The 25,350-nt window shown below is 40.9% G+C and overlaps 1 protein-coding gene and 1 long non-coding RNA gene across 2 annotated transcripts; one reads left to right on the plus strand and one right to left on the minus strand.

The window, feature by feature from the left end:
* The first annotated feature begins 17,100 nt into the window (after positions 1-17,100).
* LOC147730547 (uncharacterized) lies at positions 17,101-19,503 on the plus strand. Its single transcript, XR_015308386.1, has 3 exons — positions 17,101-18,160; positions 18,251-18,636; positions 19,373-19,503. It is a non-coding gene; the product is annotated as an uncharacterized LOC147730547 (long non-coding RNA).
* On the minus strand, positions 18,666-20,800 carry LOC147730548 (uncharacterized). Its single transcript, XM_086955340.1, has 2 exons — positions 20,061-20,800; positions 18,666-19,722 (listed from the first exon to the last, which is right to left on the minus strand). Exons 1-2 carry the CDS (start codon positions 20,515-20,517, stop codon positions 18,833-18,835), a joined length of 1,347 nt encoding a protein of 448 aa, XP_086811466.1. The 5' UTR covers positions 20,518-20,800; the 3' UTR covers positions 18,666-18,832.
* Between the last annotated feature and the right edge of the window lie 4,550 nt (positions 20,801-25,350).

Genomic DNA, 25,350 nt, shown 5'->3' on the forward strand with positions numbered 1-25,350 from the left:
TCAAAACGTGAACTATAAACCTCTACTTTTCATTTTCAAACCATACACTTTCTACTGACGCTCTAGAACTGCTTTCAAAACATGAACTATAAACCTCTACTTTTCATTTTCAAACCATACACTTTCAATTACATTATTTTTTTTACACAATTCATGTAATGTTACAAACCTTTTCTAAAATACACCAGTCCGTATCATTTATAAGGATTTATTTTCAGTCTTCATCAGTGACACTTTCTTCACATATAATAGAAATCACTATAACTTTTTGTACGACAATGCTAACGCGGTAAAAATAACCCTTCATTTGCTTTCCTTTAAGAATGCACACTATGTACCCCACGCATGCGTTTCTTAATCTTTGTATTTGGCAGCGAATACCGACCTTGAATCGGAAGACATGAACAAGACCGCCATTGTCACATTTAAAACTGAACGTTGCATCTGTTCACACACATATCTTTCACTAAGCTAACATTCACAGAAAACAGCATTGATGTAAAAAAAAATTGACCTTGCTTTACAACTCCCTCAAATCACTCCCTTATTTTTTAACGCACCCTCCAGTTCAAAAAAAGGGACTTTTTTAATAACCACTAAGCAATATATAAGTGACTAGACTCTTAGAAAATGTATCAAGTCATTCTGCTTCTCTCCACTGCATAGCCGGCGACCTAATTCTGTGGAGTTGCTATACAACCAGCGGTGCTGCGCCGTTTCCTTTACCATCTTGGGAAATTCAAAATGGATGTCCCTCCTGCCTTCGCAAACGAGCCGGGCCACTTAGAACTATTTCGCCAGAGGATGCTTGACTACTACGGCATCTTACCACTCTCGACTTTGAATGCATCATATCGATTATCATTTCGATATTCGTATTTCACCTGTGTGCAGCCTGTATTTCATTGCCTGAGCTGTGATTTCACGTGGGCCCTGGATTTATGTCTCTGCAATTTGGTACCTCCTGAACCGAATTACAATCACCTCATGAATCCGTTACTTGATCATGAACAGCTTTGTTACAACGGAGGGTTTATGGCCTTTGCAGCGATACAAGGAGTTCTGGGTCATTGGAATATATTCGCAGCGGCGCAAGATTTCCTAACAGAGAGCTACATCGAAAACCCACCGCGCTGCCCAATGATGGTAAAAGACGCTCCAATAATGACAGATCATGAATGCTCCTTTGATCTTCTCAATTGGATGGCTGACATGTTTTCAGATGATAACAGTGATTTCATGTTAGAGGCACTTGCTGCATACTTTGCCTACACAATGGACAATTAACTCTTTCCTAACAGCGAGCTACATCGAAAACCCACCGACCTGCACTCTGATGGTAAAAGAGGCTCCGATTATAAGAGATTATCAGTACTGCTTTACTCTTTTCCATTGGATAGCTGACATAATTTCAAATGATAAAACTGATTTCCTGTTACAAGCAGAAACTACCTATTTTGCCTAAACAATGCTTCAATAACTCTCAAACAACCCATTGACGTCCTCATTTCCTTTTGGTTTTCTATATTCTTCACGTTATTTTCCATATTTTCTTTTGAAGAACAGACCTATTTGCTTTACTAACAATGGACATTATGATTTCGTGTTGTTTGACAGCTGATTCATAAAGTAATGATGTATAACCACTTGCATTTTCATATATCGTTCCTAAACTGAAAGGCCACAAACCTTCTTCCATTTATTAAAATATAATATACTTCCTTATAAGACTGTACAATGTTTTTTTCCAACTATATTCATTTTTCTTCAACTATAGCGTTTGTATTCCATGTACTACTGACAATACCAATTACTGTGTTTTTTGCAATTTCTGTACTCAGATTACATAATGATTTGCCTTTAAAATAGTACATTTCTAAATAAACATTTCAAATATTCACGTTTTCTCTTTTAATCCATAATCTCAACTGAAATGATTTCATATTGAAAAACTATTCATGGGTTCCACATAACCTTAACTGTAGACACTGAGGACCTTATTTATGAAGACCTTCCACCGCCGGGTCCTCATTTTTTAAAATGGGAAAAAGTAACGCACCGGTGGCGCAACGCCTTCATAAATAAAGTCCTGAATGTTTTCTTTTCTTGAACTCACTTACTGATACTAGAACCTCCAAGCCAATTACGGCCCGTGAACTCTTTCTTAGTAGGCCGCGCACCGTAAACACAGTTATACCACTGTTAACATTTTTTTTTTTACTGTTACTAAGCACCGACACTTTACTCAGAGTTAATCACTGCTCCCACGCTTCTACAGGCCAGACACTATGTCGTATTTCTCTCCTTATCACCCTTTCATCTCCACAATAACAAACAGTTGTCCTCCAGCCACCAGAAAACAGACTCAGATGCAGAGGCACCAAAGAGTGAACCCATCACCAACTGCCATCTCCGGCTGTTTCCATGGTAACACCTCATTCTGCACCTTGCTGAAGGCACAGGTCAAAAGTTCATCTCTCAACGTTCTACAGCTAACTAATAACACTATTTTCCCTCCAGAAACACCTGCCAATCCACAACTCTGTTACATGTCTTGTTTTTTCACACCCAATAGTACTTTTCGTTTAACATAAACATTAACATGCAACGTACTGTTCAATCTCCACTTCTTACAATCAACCAATCATTTTTATTTTTTAAACCACACCCAGCCTCTTCCTTTTTCTTTATTTAGAATTTCAACTTCTAACTACCATTCCACTTCCAGAACCGATCGGAGGACGACTACAAATCCCTTGAAAATGAAGGTCTGGCTAATAGGACACAGTTATATTCACTGGAGTGAAAAATATGCAGTAAGCAGACGAATTTGCAACCTCAGCTTACCAAATGTACACATAACATGGATTTCCAAAAGAGGATTGAAATGTCACCAATTGATTCCATTGGTGAAAACTTTTATGCATCTCCCAGAACCAGACCTTATAATTGTGCACTGTGGTGGGAACGATCTAGGCACAATCACTGGGGTAGGTCTGGAAATGCTTCTAAAAGACACCTTTCGACAATTGATGACACTTTTTCCTCGATCTGCCTTGGTATATTCCAATATATGCCAAAGACAGAAATGGAATTGGTCCAATCACCATTGTGCACAATTTGAGAAAGCAAGGAGACATGTACATAAATCTGTTTCTGCGTTCCTCAGAGATTATAGCATGGGTTCTATTTACCACAACAACTTGCGCTACCACATGCAAGACGTCTATAGGAGAGACGGTGTTCATTTCACGAATGAGGGAAACAGAATCTTCCTCTGCAACATCAGGCTCTGCATCGGTACTTACTTATAAATGCAGAAAACACTCAATTAACACAAGGGCTCTTTTCAGAGCCACCTTATATCTAAGCACTCAAACTTCTGATTTACCTCCGTTTTCACACTCTTGTAAATAGGTGTGCGCGACCGAGTGCGCGCACCCCGTATTTTTTTTTCGGAGAAAAATTATATCTTTTCGCGTTTAAGGGCCTTACTGCACACCCTGAGAAAACCTACGCAGGAAGACAATCTCTACCTTCTCCCCTTTCCATGTTTCAACGCTTTGAAATGAACAATATATTTACTCGCAGTGACAAAATGGCGGACAAAACTTCCTGATTTCCTTCGAATCGAACGTTAACAGACGTCACGCAGCCAAAAAAAATACCGCTCACGCGCAGCCGCTTGGGTGCGCGCACGTGTGCGCGCCTATAGATATATAATTGACTTTAACTTTAATTTTCTCAACAACTACTGAACGGATTTACACCATTCCAAAAAAAGCGTAATCTGTGAGCCAGACTGTACAGTTTTGCCAAATTTCTTATAAATCCATTCACCCGTTCGACCTGTAGCCGTGTCTAAAGGTCCTATGGAAAATAACATGGAGAAAACACGTTTTGTGACCCCCCTTTTATCTCAGCCCCCACTTGACCAATCCCCCCCAAACTTTTAGGGAAGGAGCGCAGCGGACTGAGCCATCTTCTTTGAGAAATTCGCTAAGATTCTTCAACCAGGGCCAAAGTTATTCCAAATAGAATGTTGAGGATTTCCTATGGAAACTAGGTCCTAACTATAACTACCTACTGGCGACCGCCAGTAGGTAATATATATATATATATATATATATATATTACCTACTGGCGGTCGCCAGTAGGTATATATAGTTAGGATTTTTTTGAATAGGGATTTCTGTAAATTCTATGTTGAATAACTTTGGCGTTGATAGACGGAATTGGCTGAAATTCTGAAATTTTCAGGAAAATGGCACATTTTGTTTCTGAGCGTCCCCTGAAAGTTTGGGGGGGTTTCGTCAAGCTGGGGCCGAGAAAAAGGGGTGTCCCAAAACGTGTTTTTAACATTGAGTTTTCCATAGGGCGGTTAGACTCACTTTTAGCTCGAACGGCTGAACGGATTTCTATGAAACTTGGCAAAATTGTAGAGACTGTTTGCCCGATGTGCCTTTGCTAGGTCTCAAGATATGTGCTCCAGTGGATTTAGAGAAATTAACTTTCAAAAAAATATATATATATCTGTGACAGCGTCCCGGTTAGCGCCCCGGTTCGCGTACCAGACACGTAACGGAACTTCGCGAGGAGAAGCAGATTGGCTCTGCGGTGACTCTCAACATTCTAAACAGTCCGGAGCGGCTGCCATCTTATCTCTCGGTAGGATGGAGAGAGGTGGAAATAAATGAAGGGGGAAATGAATGAAAGGGGCAAGGTAGACCCCTCCTGACCCCATAGGATTGATGTGGGGGCTATTAAAGGGCCCCGCGGGGCAAAAAAATAAAATACATTTTTTTCAATTTTTCGCGGTGGAAGCGCTACCAGGTACGCGAACCGGGTAGCTCACCGGTAGCGTAACGGGAGTCCGCCATCTTGTGTTTTGGATGAATTTAGTCACAAGATGGAGGTTAAACAATGTTGGGAATGGGTATAAGGGGGCACGGGAGACATATCCTGACCCCCTAGGTTTTCTGAGGGTGGCTGAGGAGGCCCGCGCACCGGGTAGCGTTCCGGAAAGCGTAACAAGGCGAAAACCAAGGGAAATAGTAAAATAATATTTTAGAGTGCTTTGAGGTAGGGTAGCTCTGAATAGAGCTGTTGTGTGGGTGATGTGTGTACCAACATGTAGGTACTAAGGGTGGGCATAAAATCCGTTTCGCGGGCGAATTTGCGGATTTTCCGCGATTTCGCGATCCGCGAATCTCACGAAATCGCGGTAAAATCCGCAAATCAGCGGGGACGAATTTTCAGCCAAGCAAGGGTTACAGCAGCAGGTGCAAAAGTTGAACCTAATTTCTTTGTAACCTTTTTACAAAAGGGTTACAAACAAATTAACTTCAACTTGGACGCCTGCTGCTAATTGCTTCCTGGCGCCTTGTTGCCTACTTTCAACTATTCTCTGACCCTGCTCTGACCCTTGAAGCAAGGTCAGAGAATAGTTACAAGTAGGCAACGAGGCGCCTGTCCAAGGAATTAAACCTCATCAGGAAGCACTTACAGATATAAAAAACAGGAAGAAGGGAGAGGATGGCAAATACACCCATTTTGAGTTGTCAGGAGGGGTTAAACTAAAAGAGACATTTACAGCACAATTTTCATATGCATTTTGCTAAAAATAAAAAGCTGTATGTTCTGTAGGGGCAACTCAGGAATCTGGCCCTTCAGAGATCGGCCTCTCTTCCTTTCTCTCGTTCTCTCTCTCCCTCTCTCTTTCCCTCTCTTTCTCTCTCTTTCTATCTATCTATCTATCTATCTATCTCTCTCTTCCTCCCTCTCCCATAAACGACTGCATGGGTAACTTCGCTATGCAAGCGTCTCGCGAAGACGCAAAAAGCCCCGCAAACACGCAAAAAACCCAGCGAACATGCAAAAAACCCCAAGAACACGCAAAAAACCAAAAATCCGCAAATTCGCACAAATTCGCGAATTTTGCGGATCGGGAATTCGTAAATCCGCAAATTCGCGGATCGCGAATTCGCAAAATTCGCCCATGCTTAGTAGGTACCAATGAAGAGTCTAAAATTCAATGTGCACCGTCTCCTCTGTAGATATTTTGTATCTTCTAATATGAGTTATTTAAATGTAAATGTGTGGAAAAGCACTTCATGCTTTAAAGCAATTGTATTTTTGAACTGATTGTTCTTTCCTCTTAGTCCTCCTCTTTGTTTTTTTTTCCCCACATTCTTCTTCAGCATGATAGTTGATAAATGTGTTCCCTCAAAAAATTTATACACATAAAAAAATTATATTAAATACATATAAAATATATTTTTCCTTTAAAAGAAGAATACATTTTACAGCTTTTGATATTTGCTATTAAAAATCCATTGAAATTCACTGAAAAAAACATAGGTTATAGACCATATATGGTTAGGAATTAGCATTTACAAAACCTTGAAAATTCACTGAAAAAACCATAGGTTATAGACCATATATAGTTAGGAATTAGCATTTACAAAACCTTATTTTACTCACACAAAACCATTGAAATTCGCATATATAGTTAGTTGCACTAACTATATATCGCGCACCCGCAATCCACTGCTGATCATGTCACATATTACATCATTCATGACATGGTCAGTGACATCACTGATGACATCACTGATGACATCTCAAATGACATCACTGATGACATCACTGATGACATCTCAAATGACATCACTGATGACATCACTGATGACATCTCAATTGACATCACTGATGACATCACTGATGACATTATTCATGTGATAATACGATGAACCTCTTCAGACTCTAATATAACCTTAGATACACTCAGTGTAAAAAGACACTAACAGACTGTCACTCATCCATGGAGTTACTCACACACCTAGTCAGTCATGCAAAGAATCAATCACACCTCCATTTCCTCAACTATACAGTTATACACACCTTAGTTATTCAAACATATACTAACACATATTTACTCTCTTATACAATCCCTGATACAAGTTCACAATGATCCATACAGCCACTCACACATTCAATGGCTCTTATGCACAGTTATTTATATATGTCCACTCTCACATGTACTGTGTTTTACATATGTACTTACTTTGACATGTAGCACTGAGATATCCATTCACTCACCAATACACTCATGCACACAGTCAACCGCCCATACAGCTGTTTCCACATGCACTTTTGAACCCATACATCTAGTGAATAAACTACTCACACATCTATGCACAGAGTCATACACCTCCCAGCCACCCACACACACACTCAGTCTCCCATACAAACCAATCAATAACCCATATAGTTACTCATATAGCTACTGATCAACACATGCAGCAGTTTACAGAACAACAGACATAATGATGCACAAATTAAGACAGTTTAGTCACTAACCCATGCACTCAGTGAGACACATTTAATCACTCACTCATACAGTCAGTCAGGCACCTACTAAATCCTTCATCCAGACACTTATACATCCGCTCATTCTTCAATATGTAAGACATATTTTAACTTTACAGAAACATACATTCACTGGATGTTGTCATCAGTGATGTCATCAGTGATGTCATTTGAGATGTCATCAGTGATGTCATCAGTGATGTCACTGACCATGTCATGAATGATGTAATATGTGACATGATCAGCAGTGGATTGCGGGTGCGCGATATATAGTTAGTGCAACTAACTATATCTGCGAATTTCAATGGTTTTGTGTGAGTAAAATAAGGTTTTGTAAATGCTAATTCCTAACTATATATGGTCTATAACCTATGGTTTTTTCAGTGAATATATATATATATTCACTGAAAAAACCATAGGTTTCACACCAGTTATAGTTAGCTGGAAATTTTACTGACATAAAACCATTTAAATTCCCACGTTATAGTTAGTTGGACTCACTATAACTTGCGCGCCTGCAATGCACTGCTGATGACGTCACATATTACATCACTCATGACATGGTCAGTGACATCACTCATGACATCACTGATGACACCATCCAGTGAATGTGTGTCTTTCTGAAAAACATATATGTTTTATATATGTATTTGTAAAGGACGATGGAAGAGTAAATGGTTAAATAAGTGTGGAAATGGATGTTTGTTTTTAAAAGAATTGATTGGTTAACTGCCTTATTAAGTGTATCTTAGTGAATACATATATTAGCAAGTAACTTTTAAATATTGAAATGTATGTATCAGTGTTTCACTTTGTGTATAAGTTGCTGTATGGGTTGGTGACTGACTCACTGTTTGTATGTGTTTTGAAGACAGCATATGTACAGGACTGTATGGATGGATGAGTGTGTATATGTGTATGTTAGTGAGTAAATGACTGTCTCACTATTGTCTTTTTCAGTAACGACATATGTTTTAATCTAGTATATGTGAGTATTGATATATATAAGTGAGTATATGTGAGAGTGAGAGATTGTAAGAGTTCCTGTTTAAATAAGTATGTGTTTCTATAAGTGATTGTTTAAGAGAGTAAGTATGTGTAAGTTTCCTTAGAAGTAAAGTGGTAGTGTGTGTATAGCTGTATATGCAAACAAATGGATGTTCAGTAGTTTTTTTGCATGTGTGAATATGTGTGTGAGTAATTTTTGGCTGACTGTCGGTGTGTAACAGGATGTATAGGTGTATCACTAAATATAATGAGTGAGTATATGTATGAGTGACTATATAGAACTGTTGGTGAAAGAGTGGATGTGTATATAGATGGTGGAATTACTGAATTGTTTGTTGTAACTGGTATGGGTATCTCCATTTTTTGGAAAATGTTAAATACTATTTTTGAATATGTGTTTCAAGGCTTACATTACACTGAAAGGAGGTCTGTCACTCTGTCACAAGGATGGTGTCATCAGTGATGTCATGAGTGATGTCACTGACCATGTCATGAGTGATGTAATATATGACGTCATCAGCAGTGCATTGCAGGCGAGCAAGTTATAGTGAGTACAACTAACTATAACGTGGGAATTTCAATGGTTTTATGTCAGTAAAATTTCCAGCTAACTATAACTGGTGTGAAACCTATGGTTTTTTCAGTGAATTTAATAGGTTTTTTAAATGCTAATTCCTAACTATAACTGGTGTGAAACCTACGTTTTTTTCAGTGAATTTCATAGTTTTTTTAAATGCTAATTCCTTTCTATATCGAGTTTCTAACCTATGATTTTTTATTAAATTTGCTGTTTTGTGTAAGTATTAATTATTATTTATTTTTTTATCATTTTTTCCTGGGGAGCTCTGGGTGCCCGCTCCGGTAAGCTCTCCGGGAAGCGCACCCAGAGCGCTACTTTCGTTCGTGAAAAAAAATATGAATGAAAAGTAAATAATAACACAAGACATTTAGTACCATACATATGAAAGCAGTTTTTTAATGAGGAAATGAAAATGATTTTGCATTTCCGTGAAACTATCAAAACGTCATTTCGGCGCGCCGCGTAAGCGCCTACGTTCGTGCCGTGTATGCGCCCCGGAAGCGCCTACGTTTGCGCCGCGTGTGCGCCCCCGGAAGTGCCTACGTTCGCACTGCGTATGCGCACCCGGAAGCGCTCCAGTGCGCGCAGCATCAGCGTGTCAAATCATGTGACCTTAAAATAACACTTTTCATTGGTTTCTAACAGTTTTTTTGACAAAGAATGAAATCCCCACCCATTTCCTTCACTTTTTCTTTCACTTTTGTGACTGAAAGACCTGTTTTTTGCTCTTGGATCTTTCTTGGTTTACCATGGCTGCCAGAGAATCCAGCAGGGATGATGAGCGTGAATTCATCGATGAAGAGCCTCCTCAGCCAAAGGTGAAGGAGCATTTCATTTGGAATTTTTTTTAAATACCACCTAAACAGAAAAAGGTGAATGCTCCAAAAGTGGAGTGCAGGATCTGCAAACAAGTCCTGTCACGGGGTGACCCCAAAAATAAATATTCTTTTGAGAACTTTACAATGATACGGCATGTGGAGAGGAGGTACCCCCAGAATTTTGCCCGGGAAGTGTCAGGGCTCTGGCACAAGAGGTTCCCAGTGATGGGGCCTCTACATCCACCGGAGGAGCAACTACTTCTGGGAGGGGGCGATCGCAGGAGCTCGTGCCAAATATTCAACCTGCTTTCAACAATGCTGTCCTGAAATGCAGATACTGCGATCAACTCCTTACCTATGGGGAGCAAAGTGTCCTGCTCATGGTTCGAGCATTGGAGAACCATCACTGCCATTCCAAGCCCTAATTTTTTTTGTTTTTTTTGCGCCTGTTGAGCAGTTTCCATTCCCTGTTTTTGTTTCTGATCTTAAAAAAAAGAAGAAAAAAATGTTATTTTCAGAACTACCTCCAATTCTCATCAAAGAGCTATATTCTTAAAAAAATGAAAAAGAGTAAGTGAAATGGAGTGCATTGATAATGGAAAGGAAAATGAGTAAGAAAGAACAGAAAGGTATGAGAGGAGAAAGGAAGTGAAGTAAGGGGGACTGAAAGAAGGTGAGTGTTGGGAAGGAAAGTAAGGAGAAGAAGAGTGAATATGGGGAATGTGGATATTCAAATAAAATGTTGAAAAGGAACGGGGGTGTGGAAGGGTAAGAAAAGATGCATTGCTGGAGTTGAAGACTGAAGGACTCATTTATGAAGCCATGCGTCACTTTAACGCCACTAGGTAGATGTGTCACTTTGTTAGCCCCTGCGCCACATTATACCTCGTCAGGTGTAATGTATGCAAAAGGGACGTATTGACGCAAGAAAGGGTCGTAGAGGTGACGCAGTGAAATCTATGAGATATCACTGCGTCACTTTTATGACGCTGTTGCTTCCAAATATTACGCGTGTTTCACAGCAGGCGTGCAGGCCTTTTCACATGGGGCTTGGCTCCATGTGAAAGGATGCATTGCTGGAGTTGCTTCATTTTTGTGACACACTCCAGAAATGCATCACTTTTGCACTTACAGATACGTCTGAAATACTGACGTATCTGTAAGAACTTCCAACATAATACATCATAAATTTAATATGACGCATGAGTAGAAGACTGAAGGACTCATTTATGAGGCCATGCGTCACTTTAACGCCACCGGAGCGTCACTTTTTGTGACGCACCAGTGCTGTAAAAAATGCACCTTATTCAGTCATATTTACAAAGTGACGCATCTAGGTAGTTGCGCCACTTTGTAAGCCCCTGCGCCACATTATTCCTACGTCAGGTGTAATGTATGCAAAAGGGACGTATTGATGCAAGAAAGGGTCATAGAGGTGACACAGTGAATAAACTGGGGGCCTCATTTATGAAAAGTGACGCATCGCTGCGTGAAAACAGCGATGCGTCACTTTTCAGTGCGCACTCCTTACGAATTTCCTGATGCGTCATATTTAATGCATGATGAATCATGTCGCAAGGAGTTACAGATACGTCAGTATTTCTGACATATCTGTAAGCGCAAAAGTGACGCATTGCTGGAGTATGTCACAAAAGTGACGCAACTCCAGTATTGCGTCCTTTCACATTGGGGAAAGCCCTATGTGAAAGGGCTTGCGTCAGTCTTACGCCTGCTGTGAGGAGAAAACACGTTTTGGGACCCCCCTTTTATCTCGGCCACCGCTTGACGAATCCCCCCCAAACTTTCAAGGAAGGACCGGAGCTCCGCGAGGCACATTTGAGGAACTTTTCAGGCAGATTCGTCAACCGGTGCCAAAGTTATTCACAATAGAATTTTGAGATTCTGCATTGAAAAAAATCCTAACTATAACTACCTACTGGCGACCGCGAGTAGCTAATATATATATGTATATATATATATATACCAGCTGCAGTCTACCACCACACCGCCGACGCGATAGTAGAAAAACCACGCAAATCCAGCGTTTATTCTTTAGGCACAGGTATTTATTAAAGTCGAGTTACCAAATCTGATGCGTTTCGGGCTTCCGCCCTTGCTCACAGATCGTCAGTCAAAAAACTGTTCACCATTTAAATATCAACTGTTCCATAGTTTTTTTCTCAGATGCATTTTTTTCTCTGACCACCTGATAGTGAAGAGTGAGGACATACTACTCAGTAAAAACATATATAGTATGTCTTCCAAACGTTTTAAAACCCACAAGTTAATGCCTAATGTAAAATGGATAAAAACAAATAGCAGTTTGATTCATATTAACATTTGTCTGAGCAATATACATACATTAAAAATAAGCATATCAATGTATATATCAAATATATAAAAGCATTAATGCCATGACCAAAAACTCACTACTGTGTTTGTCCATAATAGTTGGTTCTTGTGCAAATAACGCATTAGGATTGAATGTGCAAATGACGCATTGAACTTAAATGTGCAAAATAACGCATTAAAGTGCCACAATGTTCTGTGCCAAATGCAAAGAGACTGATGTGCAAAATCGCAATATGTAAACATCAATCAAATCTGGGAACCTGTTTAGTATTGGGTATAAATGCCAGAATAAAGTGCAGATCTTGTTGTGCAAAATATGCAATACTGTATGGACATAGGAATACATATATAAATATTCAGAATATATAACTAAATTCCCATTAATCAAATTTGACTGTGTAGCTGCCTTGAAAATGTTCGCCTGGGAGTATTTGAGTCAGTGCCTCAGAAGAAGTTGGAAAACTAAATGCTTCAGGCTGACTTTTTGAAGCTGCTGCTGTATTTGCATCCATTTCGCAGGCTGCTTTCTACAATGACTAAAAGCTGAAATTCCTTACCTGGCTCGTGGGCTCCTCTACTTTGCAGGCAAACTTGAACGGTGTGCCTGAGCGACTCACTAGAGAAGGACAGGACACTACATATACCATGAGTCCATGTGTTGGGACACGCCCACTGAGGCGGGAGTTAAATTAATATGTAACTGCCTCGAAAATGTTCACCTGGGAGTATTTGAGTCAGTGCCTCTTAAGAAGTTGGAAAACGAAACGCGTCAGGCTGATTGTATTTGCATCCATTTCGCAGGCTGCTTTCTACAATGAATAAAAGCTGAAATTCCTTACCTGGCTCATGGGCTCCTCTACTTTGCGGGCAAACTTTGTGTTTGGATTGGAGCGGTGTGCCTGAGCCGCGGAGGTAGCCCTGGGGCTGTCTCAGCCCACCACGGAGATGTTTTACAGCACCACCGGTATGGGAGCAAGGAGCTATCGCGGGAAGGTGACGACAGCTGCGAGGTCGAGATGTGATGAAGCACACCCCACTGAGGTTTTATTCAACAATACTATGACTCCGAGGCAGGCGACTCACTAGAGAAGGACAGGACACTACATATACCATGAGTCCATGTGTTGGGACACGCCCACTGAGGCGGGAGTTAAATTACTATGTAACTGCCTCGAAAATGTTCACCTGGGAGTATTTGAGTCAGTGCCTCTTAAGAAGTTGGAAAACGAAACGCGTCAGGCTGATTGTATTTGCATCCATTTCGCAGGCTGCTTTCTACAATGAATAAAAGCTGAAATTCCTTACCTGGCTCATGGGCTCCTCTACTTTGCGGGCAAACTTTGTGTTTGGATTGGAGCGGTGTGCCTGAGCCGCGGAGGTAGCCCTGGGGCTGTCTCAGCCCACCATGGAGATGTTTTACAGCACCACCGGTATGGGAGCAAGGAGCTATCGCGGGAAGGTGACGACAGCTGCGAGGTCGAGATGTGATGAAGCACACCCCACTGAGGTTTTATTCAACAATACTATGACTCCGAGGCAGGCGACTCACTAGAGAAGGACAGGACACTACATATACCATGAGTCCATGTGTTGGGACACGCCCACTGAGGCGGGAGTTAAATTACTGTGTAGCTGCCTGGAAAATGTTCGCCTGGGAGTATTTGAGTCAGTGCCTCTTGAGAAGTTGGAAAACGAAACGCGTCAGGCTGATTGTTTTTGCATCCATTTCGCAGGCTGCTTTCTACAATGAATAAAAGCTGAAATTCCTTACCTGGCTCATGGGCCCCTCTACTTGGCGGGCAAACTTTGTGTTTAGATTGGAGCGGTGTGCCTGAGCCGCGGAGGTAGCCCTGGGGCTGTCTCAGCCCACCACAGAGACGTTTTACAGCATCACCGGTATGGGAGCAAGGAGCTATTGTGGGAAGGTGATGACAGCTGCGAGGTAGAGATGTGAGGAAGCACCCCCCATTGTGGTTTTATTCAACAATACTATGACTCCGAGGCAGGCGACTCACTAGAGAAGGACAGGACACTACATATACCATGAGTCCATGTGTTGGGACACGCCCACTGAGGCGGGAGTTAAATTACTGTGTAGCTGCCTGGAAAATGTTGGCCTGGGAGTATTTGAGTCAGTGCATCTGAAGAAGTTGGATAACGAAATGCGTCAGGCTGACTTTCAGAAGCTGCTGCTGTATTTGCATCCATTTCGTAGGCTGCTTTCTACAATGAATACAAGCTGAAATTCCTTACCTGGCTCATGGGCCCCTCTACTTGGCGGGCAAACTTTGTGTTTAGATTGGAGCGGCGTGCCTGAGCCATGGATGTAGCCCTGGGGCTGTCTCAGCCCACCACGGAGACGTTTTACAGCGCCACCAGTATGGGAGCAAGGAGCTATTGTGGGAAGGTGACGACAGCTGCGAGGTCAAGATATGATGAAGCACACCCCACTGTGGTTTTATTCAACAATACTATGACTCCGAGGCAGGCGACTCACTAGAGAAGGACAGGACACTATATATAGCATGAGTCCATGTGTTGGGACACGCCCACTGAGGAAGGAGCTAAATTACTGTGTAGCTGCCTGGAAAATGTTCACCTGGGACTATTTGAGTCAGTGCCTCTGAAGAAGTTGGAAAACGAAACGCGTCAGGATGACTTTTTGAAGCTGCTGCTGTATTTGCATCCATTTCGCAGGTTGCTTTCTACAATGAATAAAAGCAGAAATTCCTTACCTGGCTCGTGGGCTCCTCTACTTTGCAGACAAACTTTGTGTTTGGATATATATATATATATATATTCACTGAAAAAACCATAGGTTTCACACCAATTATAGTTAGGAATTAGCATTTAAAAAACCTATTAAATTCACTGACAAAACCAGTTATAGTTAGCTGGAAATTTTACTGACATAAAACCATTGAAATTCCCACGTTATAGTTAGTTGGACTCACTATAACTTGCGCGCCTGCAATGCACTGCTGATGACGTCACATATTACATCACTCATGACATGGTCAGTGAAATCACTCATGACATCACTGATGACACCATCCAGTGAATGTGTGTCTTTCTAAAAAATAAATTTGTTTTATATATGTATTTGTAAAGGTCGATGGAAGAATAAATGTTTAAATAAGTGTGTAAATTGATGTTTTTTTAAAGAAAATTGGTTGGTTAACTGGCTTATTAAGTGTATCTTAGTGAATACATATATTAGCGAGTATTGTTTAAATATTTAAATGTTTGTATCAGTGTTTCTCTTTGTGTATAAGTGGCTGCAGGGGTTGGTGACTGACTCACTGTTTGTATGTGTTTTGATGACAGCATATGTGCAGGACTTTATGGGTGGATGAGTGTGTATATGTGTGTGTTAGTGAGTGAATGACTGTCTCACTAGTGTCTTCATTAGTAACGACATATGTTTTAATCTAGTATATGTGAGTATTGATGTATATAAGTGAGTATAGTATATATAGTGAGAGATTGTAAGAGTTCCTGTTTAAATAAGTATGTGTTTCTATAAGTGATTGTTTAAGAGAGTAAGTATGTGTAGGTTTCCTTAGAAGTAAGGTGGTAGTGTGTGTATAAATGTATATGCAAATAAATGGATGTTCAATAGTTTATTTGCATGTGTGAGTATGTGTGTGAGTAACTTTTGGATGACTGCTGATGTGTAACAGGATGTATAGGTGTATCACTACATATGATGAGTGAGTATATATATGAGTGACTATATAGAACTGTTGGTGAATGAGTGGATGCATATATAGATGGTGGAATTACTGAATTGGTTGTTGTTACTGGTTTGGGTATCTCCATTTTTTTGAAAATGTTTGTTTCTATTTTTGAATATGTGTTTCAAGCGTTGCATTACACTGAAATTAGGTCTGCCACTCTGTCACAAGGATGGTGTCATCAGTGATGTCATGAGTGATGTCACTGACCATGTCATGAGTGATGTAATATGTGACGTCATCAGCAGTACATTGCAGGCGCGCAAGTTATAGTGAGTCGAACTAACTATAACATGGGAATTTCAATGTTTTTATGTCAGTAAAATTTCCAGCTAACTATAACTGGTTTTGTCAGTGAATTTAATAGGTTTTTCAAATGCTAATTCCTAACTATAACTGGTGTGAAACCTATGGTTTTTTCAGTGAATTTCAAAGGTTTTTTAAATGCTAATTCCTAACTATAACTGGTGTGAAACCTATGGTTTTTTCAGTGAATTTCAAAGGTTTTTTTAATGCTAATTCCTAACTATATATGACCTGAAAGCCCACCAGGAATCTCCAGTATGCGCCAGGGGACTGCATTGCAGAGAGGTGTAATGAAGCCACAACCCATTTTACACCTCTCTGCAACGCAGCCCCCGTGCATGTTTGAAGAGGGGGAACTAATTCCCCTTGCATACTGGGGGCCCCTGGGGGCCAATTAGCCCACCTGGAACCTCCAGTATGCGCCTGGGGCTGCATTGCATAGGTGTAATGAGGCCACACCCTTGTTACACCTCTCTGCAATGCAGGCCACTGGCGCGTTTGCAGAGGGGGGACTAATTCCCCTTGCATACTGGGGGTCCCTGGATCATATCTGCCCAAACACTGATATTCCGAACGATTGTAAATGACTTTTCTTGAGAAACATTTGGATTTGGATTATCATGTCCTATACTTTGGAATTTTTGAAAGACTGACTTTGAGGATGCTATAAATTACTCAAGTCTGCCCGAATTGTGTGGGTAAAATTGATACCTAGTCACTTTGAATAAGAATATACTTATGTCTCGTCTAACATTTGGAAGAAATATCTAGTTATATGACAACAGGATACCGACATAACTTGAAGGAAATAAGAACGCCCTGAAGAAGTTCTGTTGTACAGAACGAAACGATTCGGCTGGCTGTGGTACATAAACTTAAGGAAAATAAAAGCATTTGAATATACACCAAGATTCAGCGCTTCAATAAGGACTCTAACCCCCACATGCATCATTGTGTTTTGTATTCGCAAACGGTGCGAATCGGTAATTTTGACCGTTTGCGAATGCAAAATTCAATTCTGGGATGCATCATCAAAATTGCGAGAAATCGCATTTTAAGAATTCGCATATCGTTTGCGAATTCGCATATCATTCGCAAAGATAAGGAATCGCATTTTTGCATGGAAAAATGGTATGCATGAAAAAATGCTATTTGCGATTCTGTAAAAAATCGCAAATAGCATTACCTAAAATAAGAAGAGCTCAGACTTGGTGTTATTTTTTTCCTAACCAAAGTCTCATGTGATTTCCATCCCTCTTAGTATATAAGGCACACTCTGACCATTACATTTCCTTTCACCATGGCTGCAGTCATAGTCTTGGCACGCAGGCGGAGATTGAGAGCTGCATTGAGGCGCAGGGTAGTGAGTGAAAGGATATTTAGGGTGCGCATTAATTTATTTGGTCAGACTGAGGCAGAAATTTATGACAAGTACAGGTTAAATGTTGATTCCATACTGGAATTAATTGATGATTTGGATCCTATACTACAGAGGCCCACCCTAAGAACACAAGCCATTCCTACTCATGTCCAAGTACTTTGTTGCCTACATCTTCTGGCTTCTGGTTCATTTCAAGGTGTGATTGCCATTGCTGGGGGGGTGTCACAGAGTTCCCTTTCAAGGTTTTTCAGGAATTTTTTAAATGCTATGTTGTTGAGGATCAGGCATTACATAGTTTTTCCAAGTACTCAGCAGGAACTTTTACAGACAAAGTTGGACTTCTATAATATGGCTCATTTTCCTCATGTAATAGGCTGCATAGATGGTACTCATATTCCCATATGCCCTCCTTCTCACAATGAGTACATTTTTAGGAATAGAAAATTGTATCATTCATTGAACATTCAAGCCATTTGTAATTCAAAAACCATAATCACAGACCTAGTTGCTAGTTTCCCTGGAAGTGCTCATGACTCCTACATATTTAAACAGAGTGCCATATTTACAAAGTTGGAAGCTGGGCATTTTGGAGATGGATATTTACTGGGTAAGTGATCTATTTTTTTTTTTTAAAACTGTACAGAGAAATGTTTTGACAGGTTTTCAAACCACTGAAATGTTGATAATGTTTCCATAGGTGACAGTGCTTATGGTGTGAGAACATTTATCTTGACTCCTTATCTGAATCCAACAACCCGCAAAGAGCAAAATTATAACCAAGCTCATATGTCTACCAGAAATGTGATAGAGAGGACATTTGGAATAATGAAATCCAGATTCAGAATACTTCATAAAACTGGAGGTGCATTGCAGTATCGGCCTGATGTTTGCTGTAAAATTGTTGCCACTTGTGCCATGCTGCACAATGTTGCCATGAAAAGAGGGCTTGGATTGGAATTTGAAGACAACATCCCAAATAACCACAATCAACCAAACCAACCGCAACCTAGAATCAATGGTCCTGATGCTGCAGAGGGAAGGAGAAGAAGAGCAGAGATAACTCAGCATTACTTTTAAATAAAGGTATGAGACAGGACAAACATGCATGTGCTGTAACTTAGGTATTTATTGTTTTTCAAATGAAAGTGAATGTGTGCTTCCATTCCAACGTATGTGGTATTTTGAAACAAAAATTTCATTTGAATAAAATCTTCAAATGTATTAATATTGTCAACCATTAACTGTTAAAATAAAGGTTCACAAAATATTCACATATGAATCACTTTTTCCTTGCTCTTAACCCCAATGCCTTAACCTTCACAGGGTTTGAATTTTTGTTTTTGCAGGTGTCTTTGGCTACATTTCTGACACTTCTTCTTTCTGAAGGTGGTTTGATATTTACATTTGCATTGTCTGAAGAAGATGCAGGGAATGCAGACACTGGTTGATAGATTGTACTTGGGCCTTGATGGTGGTCTGAAATGGGGCCTTGCATTGATTTCATGCCACATGCCAGCTCACCATAACATTTCATCATTTCCTTTTGGAAGCCAATTGTTGTTTCAATCAATTTAGAAGTATTACTGCACATTCTGTGCATGGCTCTTGTGCTTGACTGCGTACTCACAACTGCTCTTTGCAAAACTGCACCCTGGTCACCATGCATTGCTTGACTTAGTGTCTCTATTGCAGAGGTCATTCGTTCCATTTTGTCTGAAGAGACATTGACCATGTTGACAAGTGCAGAACTAATATTGTGCATGTCATTGGCTATATTGGTGATTTTCCCCTTGATAACCCTTATGTCCTTGCCTTGCAGGCGCTGTACTTTTAATAACTTCCTCTCAAGGACACTGCCATTTACAAAGTCATCCATTGATTCATGAGTTTGTGAAGGAGCTCTGCGACGCCGGAAGAATTGTCGCAGTCTTTGACGCCTGCCTGGGACCCTTTGTGCAGGCTCTGCATTCAGTGTTGTATTTTGAACTGCAGTGTCCACATTTTCCTCTGCCTCAGATTCAGTGTCTACCAGTCGACGTAGTCTGCGTCTTTGATTTTGTGGTTCCACAGTGGGTGAAGGTGGTGGGTCAAAGTTATTTTCTGCCTCATTTAATAAGTCTTGTGTGAAAGACTCTGCAAATTGAATAAATTCTGCATCCAAATCAGCATCTAAAAATGAGACAGTGGGAGTAACCTGTTAGAAAAATATTCCCAATGCCTGTTTTTCTTTCACAGATTAACATATGACACTGCTATATTGAGGCATGGATGACAAATTATCGTGGAAGTGAATGTACCTATTGCTAACAGTGATCCTGTTGTCTGGACAGCAATAAAAGAATATTTGTGAGGAAAACTACATGTCCCATGATGCCATTCTTTCATCTTAAATTTACAATATTTATTGTGCACTTTGGCAAAACATGTACTTTTGACATTTGTAACTTTACAGATCTAATCACAAGTCATGCACTCAATGACATTATCCTGTTTTTAAAATAAATTACCTTGACTTGTTCCAGGCTGCTCTGAGGTGTCAATGTCATACACTCCAACAACTGCTTCAGTAGGTAAAGTCCCCTCTACTAGTTCATCCCAAGGGGTAGTTGGTATGTCTTTTGGTGTACCCCCACCAGTTTTCCTTCCAGATTTGATGCGTGTCGCAATCTTCTCCTTTGCTCTGCTGCGCAAATCGTACCATCTCTTCTGGAGATTACTGATGTCTCTGTGGGCGACACCTACAGCATTGACCTTTGCCTGTATTGTTAGCCAAATTTTTCGTTTCGTTGCCTCAGGTATTTTCAGTGAACTTTTTCCAAAAAGTTGGTCATGCTTAGCTGTGACTTCTTCAATTAGAACCTCAAGTTCTTTGTCACTAAATTTGACTTTCCTTTTCCTGGGCTGCTGCTGCTGTTGCTGCTGCTGCTGCTGCTGGGGCTCCAAAACCACATTGCTTGCCTCCATAATCTCAAGAGAAATCAGTAACCTGTCCAGCAGCTTCCACACACTCCCCAAACTGCCAAATTCAAGTTCGAAGTAGCCCACAGGTGTCTGTCATTAGTTTCAGAAGCAGCCACACTGCAATCACTTGAGTATTCATCATGTGCGTCTTTTCCTTATTTGCGAAGTCGCACAATGCGATTTCGCACATAAGGAATCGCATTTTCCTTGCGATTCGGTAAAAATTGCGATTTTTACCGAATCGCTAAAAAAATGCGAATTAATTGATGCATCCCATTTTGCGAATTCTTATTTGCGATTCCTTATTTTTCGCAAATAAGAATTCGCAAAATGACACAATGATGCATGTGGGGGTAAGTGATGTGATTTGATTGGACTCATTGTGAAAGTGGTGCTGTGCCAAACTTTGGAATATTCTCCACTACTCTCTACTACTTACTCTCTCCTACTCCACTACTCTCAAATACTCACTCTCTACTACTCATTCTCTACTACTCTACTACTCTCTACTACTCTCTCTCTACTACTCACTCCCTACTACTCGCTACTCACTACTCCCTACTACCAACTATCTACTACTCTCTACTACTCACTCTCTACTACTCTCTCTCTACTACTCACTCTTTACTACTCACTACTACTCTCTACTACTCACTCTCTACTTCTCACTCTCTACTACTCTCTACTACTCACTCTCTACTACTCTCCCTCTACTACTCACTCTCTACTACACACTCTCTACTACTCTCTACTACTCACTCTCTACTACTCTCTCTCCACTAGTCTCTACTACTCACTCTACTACTCATTCTCTACTACTCACTACTATTCTCTCTGCTACTCATTCTCTACTACTCTCTACTACTCACTCTCTACTACTCACTCTCTACTACTCACTCTTTACTACTCTCTACTACTCACTCTCTACTGCTCTCTACTACTCACTCTACTACTTACTCTCTACTACTCTCTAATACTCACTCTCTACTACTCACTCTCTACTACTCTCTACTACTCACTCTACTATTCACTCTACTACTCTCTACTACTCACTCTCTGCTACTCTCTCTACTGCTCTCTACCACTCTCTACTACTCACTCTCTACTCTTTATTACTCACTCTCTACTCTCTACCTCTTCTTCTCTCTCTACTAATCTCTACCTCTCTACCGCTACCTCTCTACCTCTCTACCTCTACACCTCTACCTCTCTACCTCTCTCTACACGCACACATATACACATATATGCATATATATATGCATATGCATTTATATATATGTATGTGTATGTATAAAAAAACAACAAATCATTTTTTTTTAAACAGCTACATTTAAAACTGTCATTCTTTTTCCCCATGGTACGCTCCCCGGTACGCTCCCGGGTGCGCGTACCGGGCGCTCCCCCCGTGAAAATCAAAAAAAATATATATATTTTTTTGCCCCGCGGGGCCCTTTTATGGCCCCGACATCAAACCTAGGGGGTCAAGAGGGGGTCTACTCTGCCCCCTTATGGTCATTTCCCTCTTTGTTTTGGCCACCTCTCGTGTCTCGATCCTACCGAGACACAAGATGGCGGCCGCTCCGGACTGTTTAGAATGTTTACAGACACCCCAGAGCCAATCAGTTTTCTGCGCGCAAGTCGCGTAACACGCCCGGTGCGCGTACCGGTGCGCGTACCGGAGCGCGGCTATAGATATATATATTTTTTTGAACCTTAATTACTCAAAATCCACTGGAGCACATATCTTGAGACATAGCAAAGGCACATCGGGCTACCAGTCCCTACAATTTTGCCAAGTTTGGTGGAAATCCATTCAGCCGTTCGTGCTAAAAGTGAAATCGACCGCCCTATAGAAATTAACATGGGGAAAACGTGTTTTGGGACCCCCCTTTTATCTCGGCCCCCGCTTGACGAATCCCCTCCAATCTTCCAGGGAAGGACCGGAACGCCGCGAGGCCATTTAGAGGAAATTTTCAAGCAGATTCGTCAACTGGCGCCAAAGTTATTCCAAATAGAATTTTGAGATTTAACATTGAAAAAAATCCTAACTATAACTACCTACTGGCGACCGCCAGTAGGTATATATATATATATATATATATATATATATATATATATATATATATATATATATATATATATATATATATATATAAATATATGTATATATATATATATATATATTACCTACTGGTGGTCGCCAGTAGGTAGTTATAGTTAGGATTTTTTTTTAATGCAAAATCTCAAAATTCTATTTGGAATAACTTTGGCGCCGGTTGACGAATCTGCCTGAAAAGTTCCTCAAAATGGCCTCGTCGAGCTCCGGTCCTTCCCTTAAAGTTTGGGGGGGATGCGTCAAGCGGGGGCCAAGATAAAAGGGGGGTCCCAAAATGCGTTTTCCCCATGTTAATTTTCATAGGGCGGTCGACCTCACTTTTAGCCCGAACGGCTGAATGGATTTCCACCAAACTTGGCAAAATTGTAGGGACTGGTACCCCGATGTGCCTTTGCTATGCCTCAAGATATGTGCTTCAGTGGATTTTGAGTAATTTAGGTTAAAAAAAATATATATATCTATGGCAGCACCCCGGTACGTGCACCGGGGAGCGCAGCGGGCGCGACACGCGAGTTGCGCACGGAAAGCTGATTGGCTCTGTGTCTGTAAACATTCGAAACAGTCTGGACCGGCCGCCATCTTGGGGAAATGACCATAAGGGGGCAGGGTAGACCCCCCCTGACCCCCTAGGTTTGATGTGGGGGCTATAAAAGGGCCCCACGGTGCAAAATATATATATATATATATTTTTTTGATTTGCGCAGGGGAAGCGCCCGGTACCCGCGGGTACCGGGGAGCGGACCGGGAAGCTGCCCATGGGGAAAGAAGAGTGACAGAGTTTTTAAAAAATGTGGCCTTTTTTTATAAATTGGAGGTAGTTCTGAAAAGAACTGTTTTTTTTCTTCTTTGTGTTGTTTTATTTTTTTTGTGTTTTTGGAACATTTTGTACGTTTTTTGGCTTTTATGAACTATTTTATATTTTTTTGTTATTTTTCATGGGGAAAAACGAAAATACAGGGAATGGAAAATGGCTCAACTGGAGCAACAAAAAGAAATACGAAAAAAATAGGGTTTTTTGGGGCATTTGTGGTTGTCGCCAGCAAGGACGATGAGCTTTATGCTCAGTTCACCCTAGGATATGGTCTTACCACAATGAATACATGTTATACGGAAATCCGCAACCGTGGCTGAATGCAAGGGATCGTCTCCCTTGCCTCAGGTCCCGATGGAGTGGGTTGCTTTCTTTTGGAGGTGGTGCTTGAAGATTGGGGAGGGTTACTGGCCAGTTCCTTCATCTCTGCAGCAAAATAATTCATCTGATGCCTGCGCTGCATGTGGTGAATCATGGTGTTGTTTCCAAAAGAGTATTTTTTATTCGGGTTCCCCCTGGAAAGTTCCATGCCACAGATTAGGCAAGTCACCTTCGCATTGACTTTTTTCCTGCCCTCTGGGATTGAAAAAAACTCCCATACAATGTGTGGTTTGGGCTGGTATGGGGTATTGTGTTCTTGCAGCCACCTTCTCCTCCCCTCCTCCTCCTCCACCTCCTCCTCCTCCTCCTCCTCTTGTTGACCACCAATGTAATCTTGTGGTGGTCCTCTTGGTGGTTGTGGTGTTGGTGGTGGTGGTGCAGATGCTCCAGCTGCTGCTGCTATTGTAGCCATTTCAAAGTACAAAATATACCTCAAAGATTGCAAAACAGGTCTTCCTGAGTCAAAGGACAAAGTCAGAATAAGGAAAAAAAGTGGGGTCTTTCATCATTTGGAAAAAAAAGGCCTGAACCAATGAGAAGTGTTATTTTCAGGTCATAAGACCAGGGACTTCATCATTATGAAGCCAAAACTGTTCTGCACCAATTAAAAGTGTTATTTTCAGGTCACATGACCCGACGTGCTTACGCCGTGCGCCCCCGGTCGCGTCGCGTAAGCGCGTCACATGTTTATGTTGCGCGATCGTATTCGCTCAAGTGCTTCTGGGTGCGCTTACGCCGTGCGTATCACGTGGATGCGGCTACGCGATACGTCACAATGATGTTTTCGTTCGCGGCAATAGCGCTAAAGGGACGCTCTCCGGAGCGTGCCCTGGAGCGCTTCAAAAGACTACGCTTTTCGGGGAGCTCATCGGGGCGAGCCCCGGGAGCGCTCCAGGGTAAAATAAAATTTAAAAAAATATACATTCAAAAAATTGTTTTAAATACAAATAAAATATAGGATTCATTCATTTTCAAAAATATTAAATTTCATAGCTATAGACATTTGCTATTAACACAATTTTGAAAATAAAAGAAAAAACATAGGTTTGGAGCCTTATATATAGTTAGGAATTAGCATTTAAAAAACCTATGAAATTCACTGAAAAAAACATAGGTTTCACACCAGTTATAGTTAGGAATTAGGATTTTAAAAACCTATTAAATTCACTGAAAAAACCATAGGTTTCACACCAGTTATAGTTAGCTGGAAATTTTACTGACATATAACCTTTGAAATGCCACGTTATAGTTAGTTGGACTCACTATAACTTGCGCGCCTGCAATGCACTGCTGATGACGTCACATATTACATCACTCATAACATGGTCAGTGACATCAGGGTACGTTGTACCGAAACGCGTAATGGCCGACATCCTGTACAGCTAATAAAGAAGATTCTGAGCACTTATCTGGGTCTGTGCTCCACGTTCTTTTCGTGAGAAGGGCGCAAGCGACTGCTCGTGTGAGTGGAGTAGTGCGATATATATATATATATATATATATATATATATATATATATATATATATA

This window comes from Lissotriton vulgaris, chromosome 2_1 (assembly GCF_964263255.1).
Source record: "Lissotriton vulgaris chromosome 2_1, aLisVul1.2, whole genome shotgun sequence".
Taxonomy (NCBI): Eukaryota; Metazoa; Chordata; class Amphibia; order Caudata; family Salamandridae; genus Lissotriton; species Lissotriton vulgaris.

Excerpts from the sequence above, each read along its gene's own strand:
- LOC147730548 (XM_086955340.1), bottom strand. The coding sequence starts at position 20,517 with ATGGAGGCAAGCAATGTGGTTTTGGAGCCCCAGCAGCAGCAGCAGCAG. Across the intron at positions 19,723-20,060 it reads GCAGCCTGGAACAAGTCAAG|ATGCTGATTTGGATGCAGAA; the intron begins GTAATTTATTTT and ends TCTCATTTTTAG.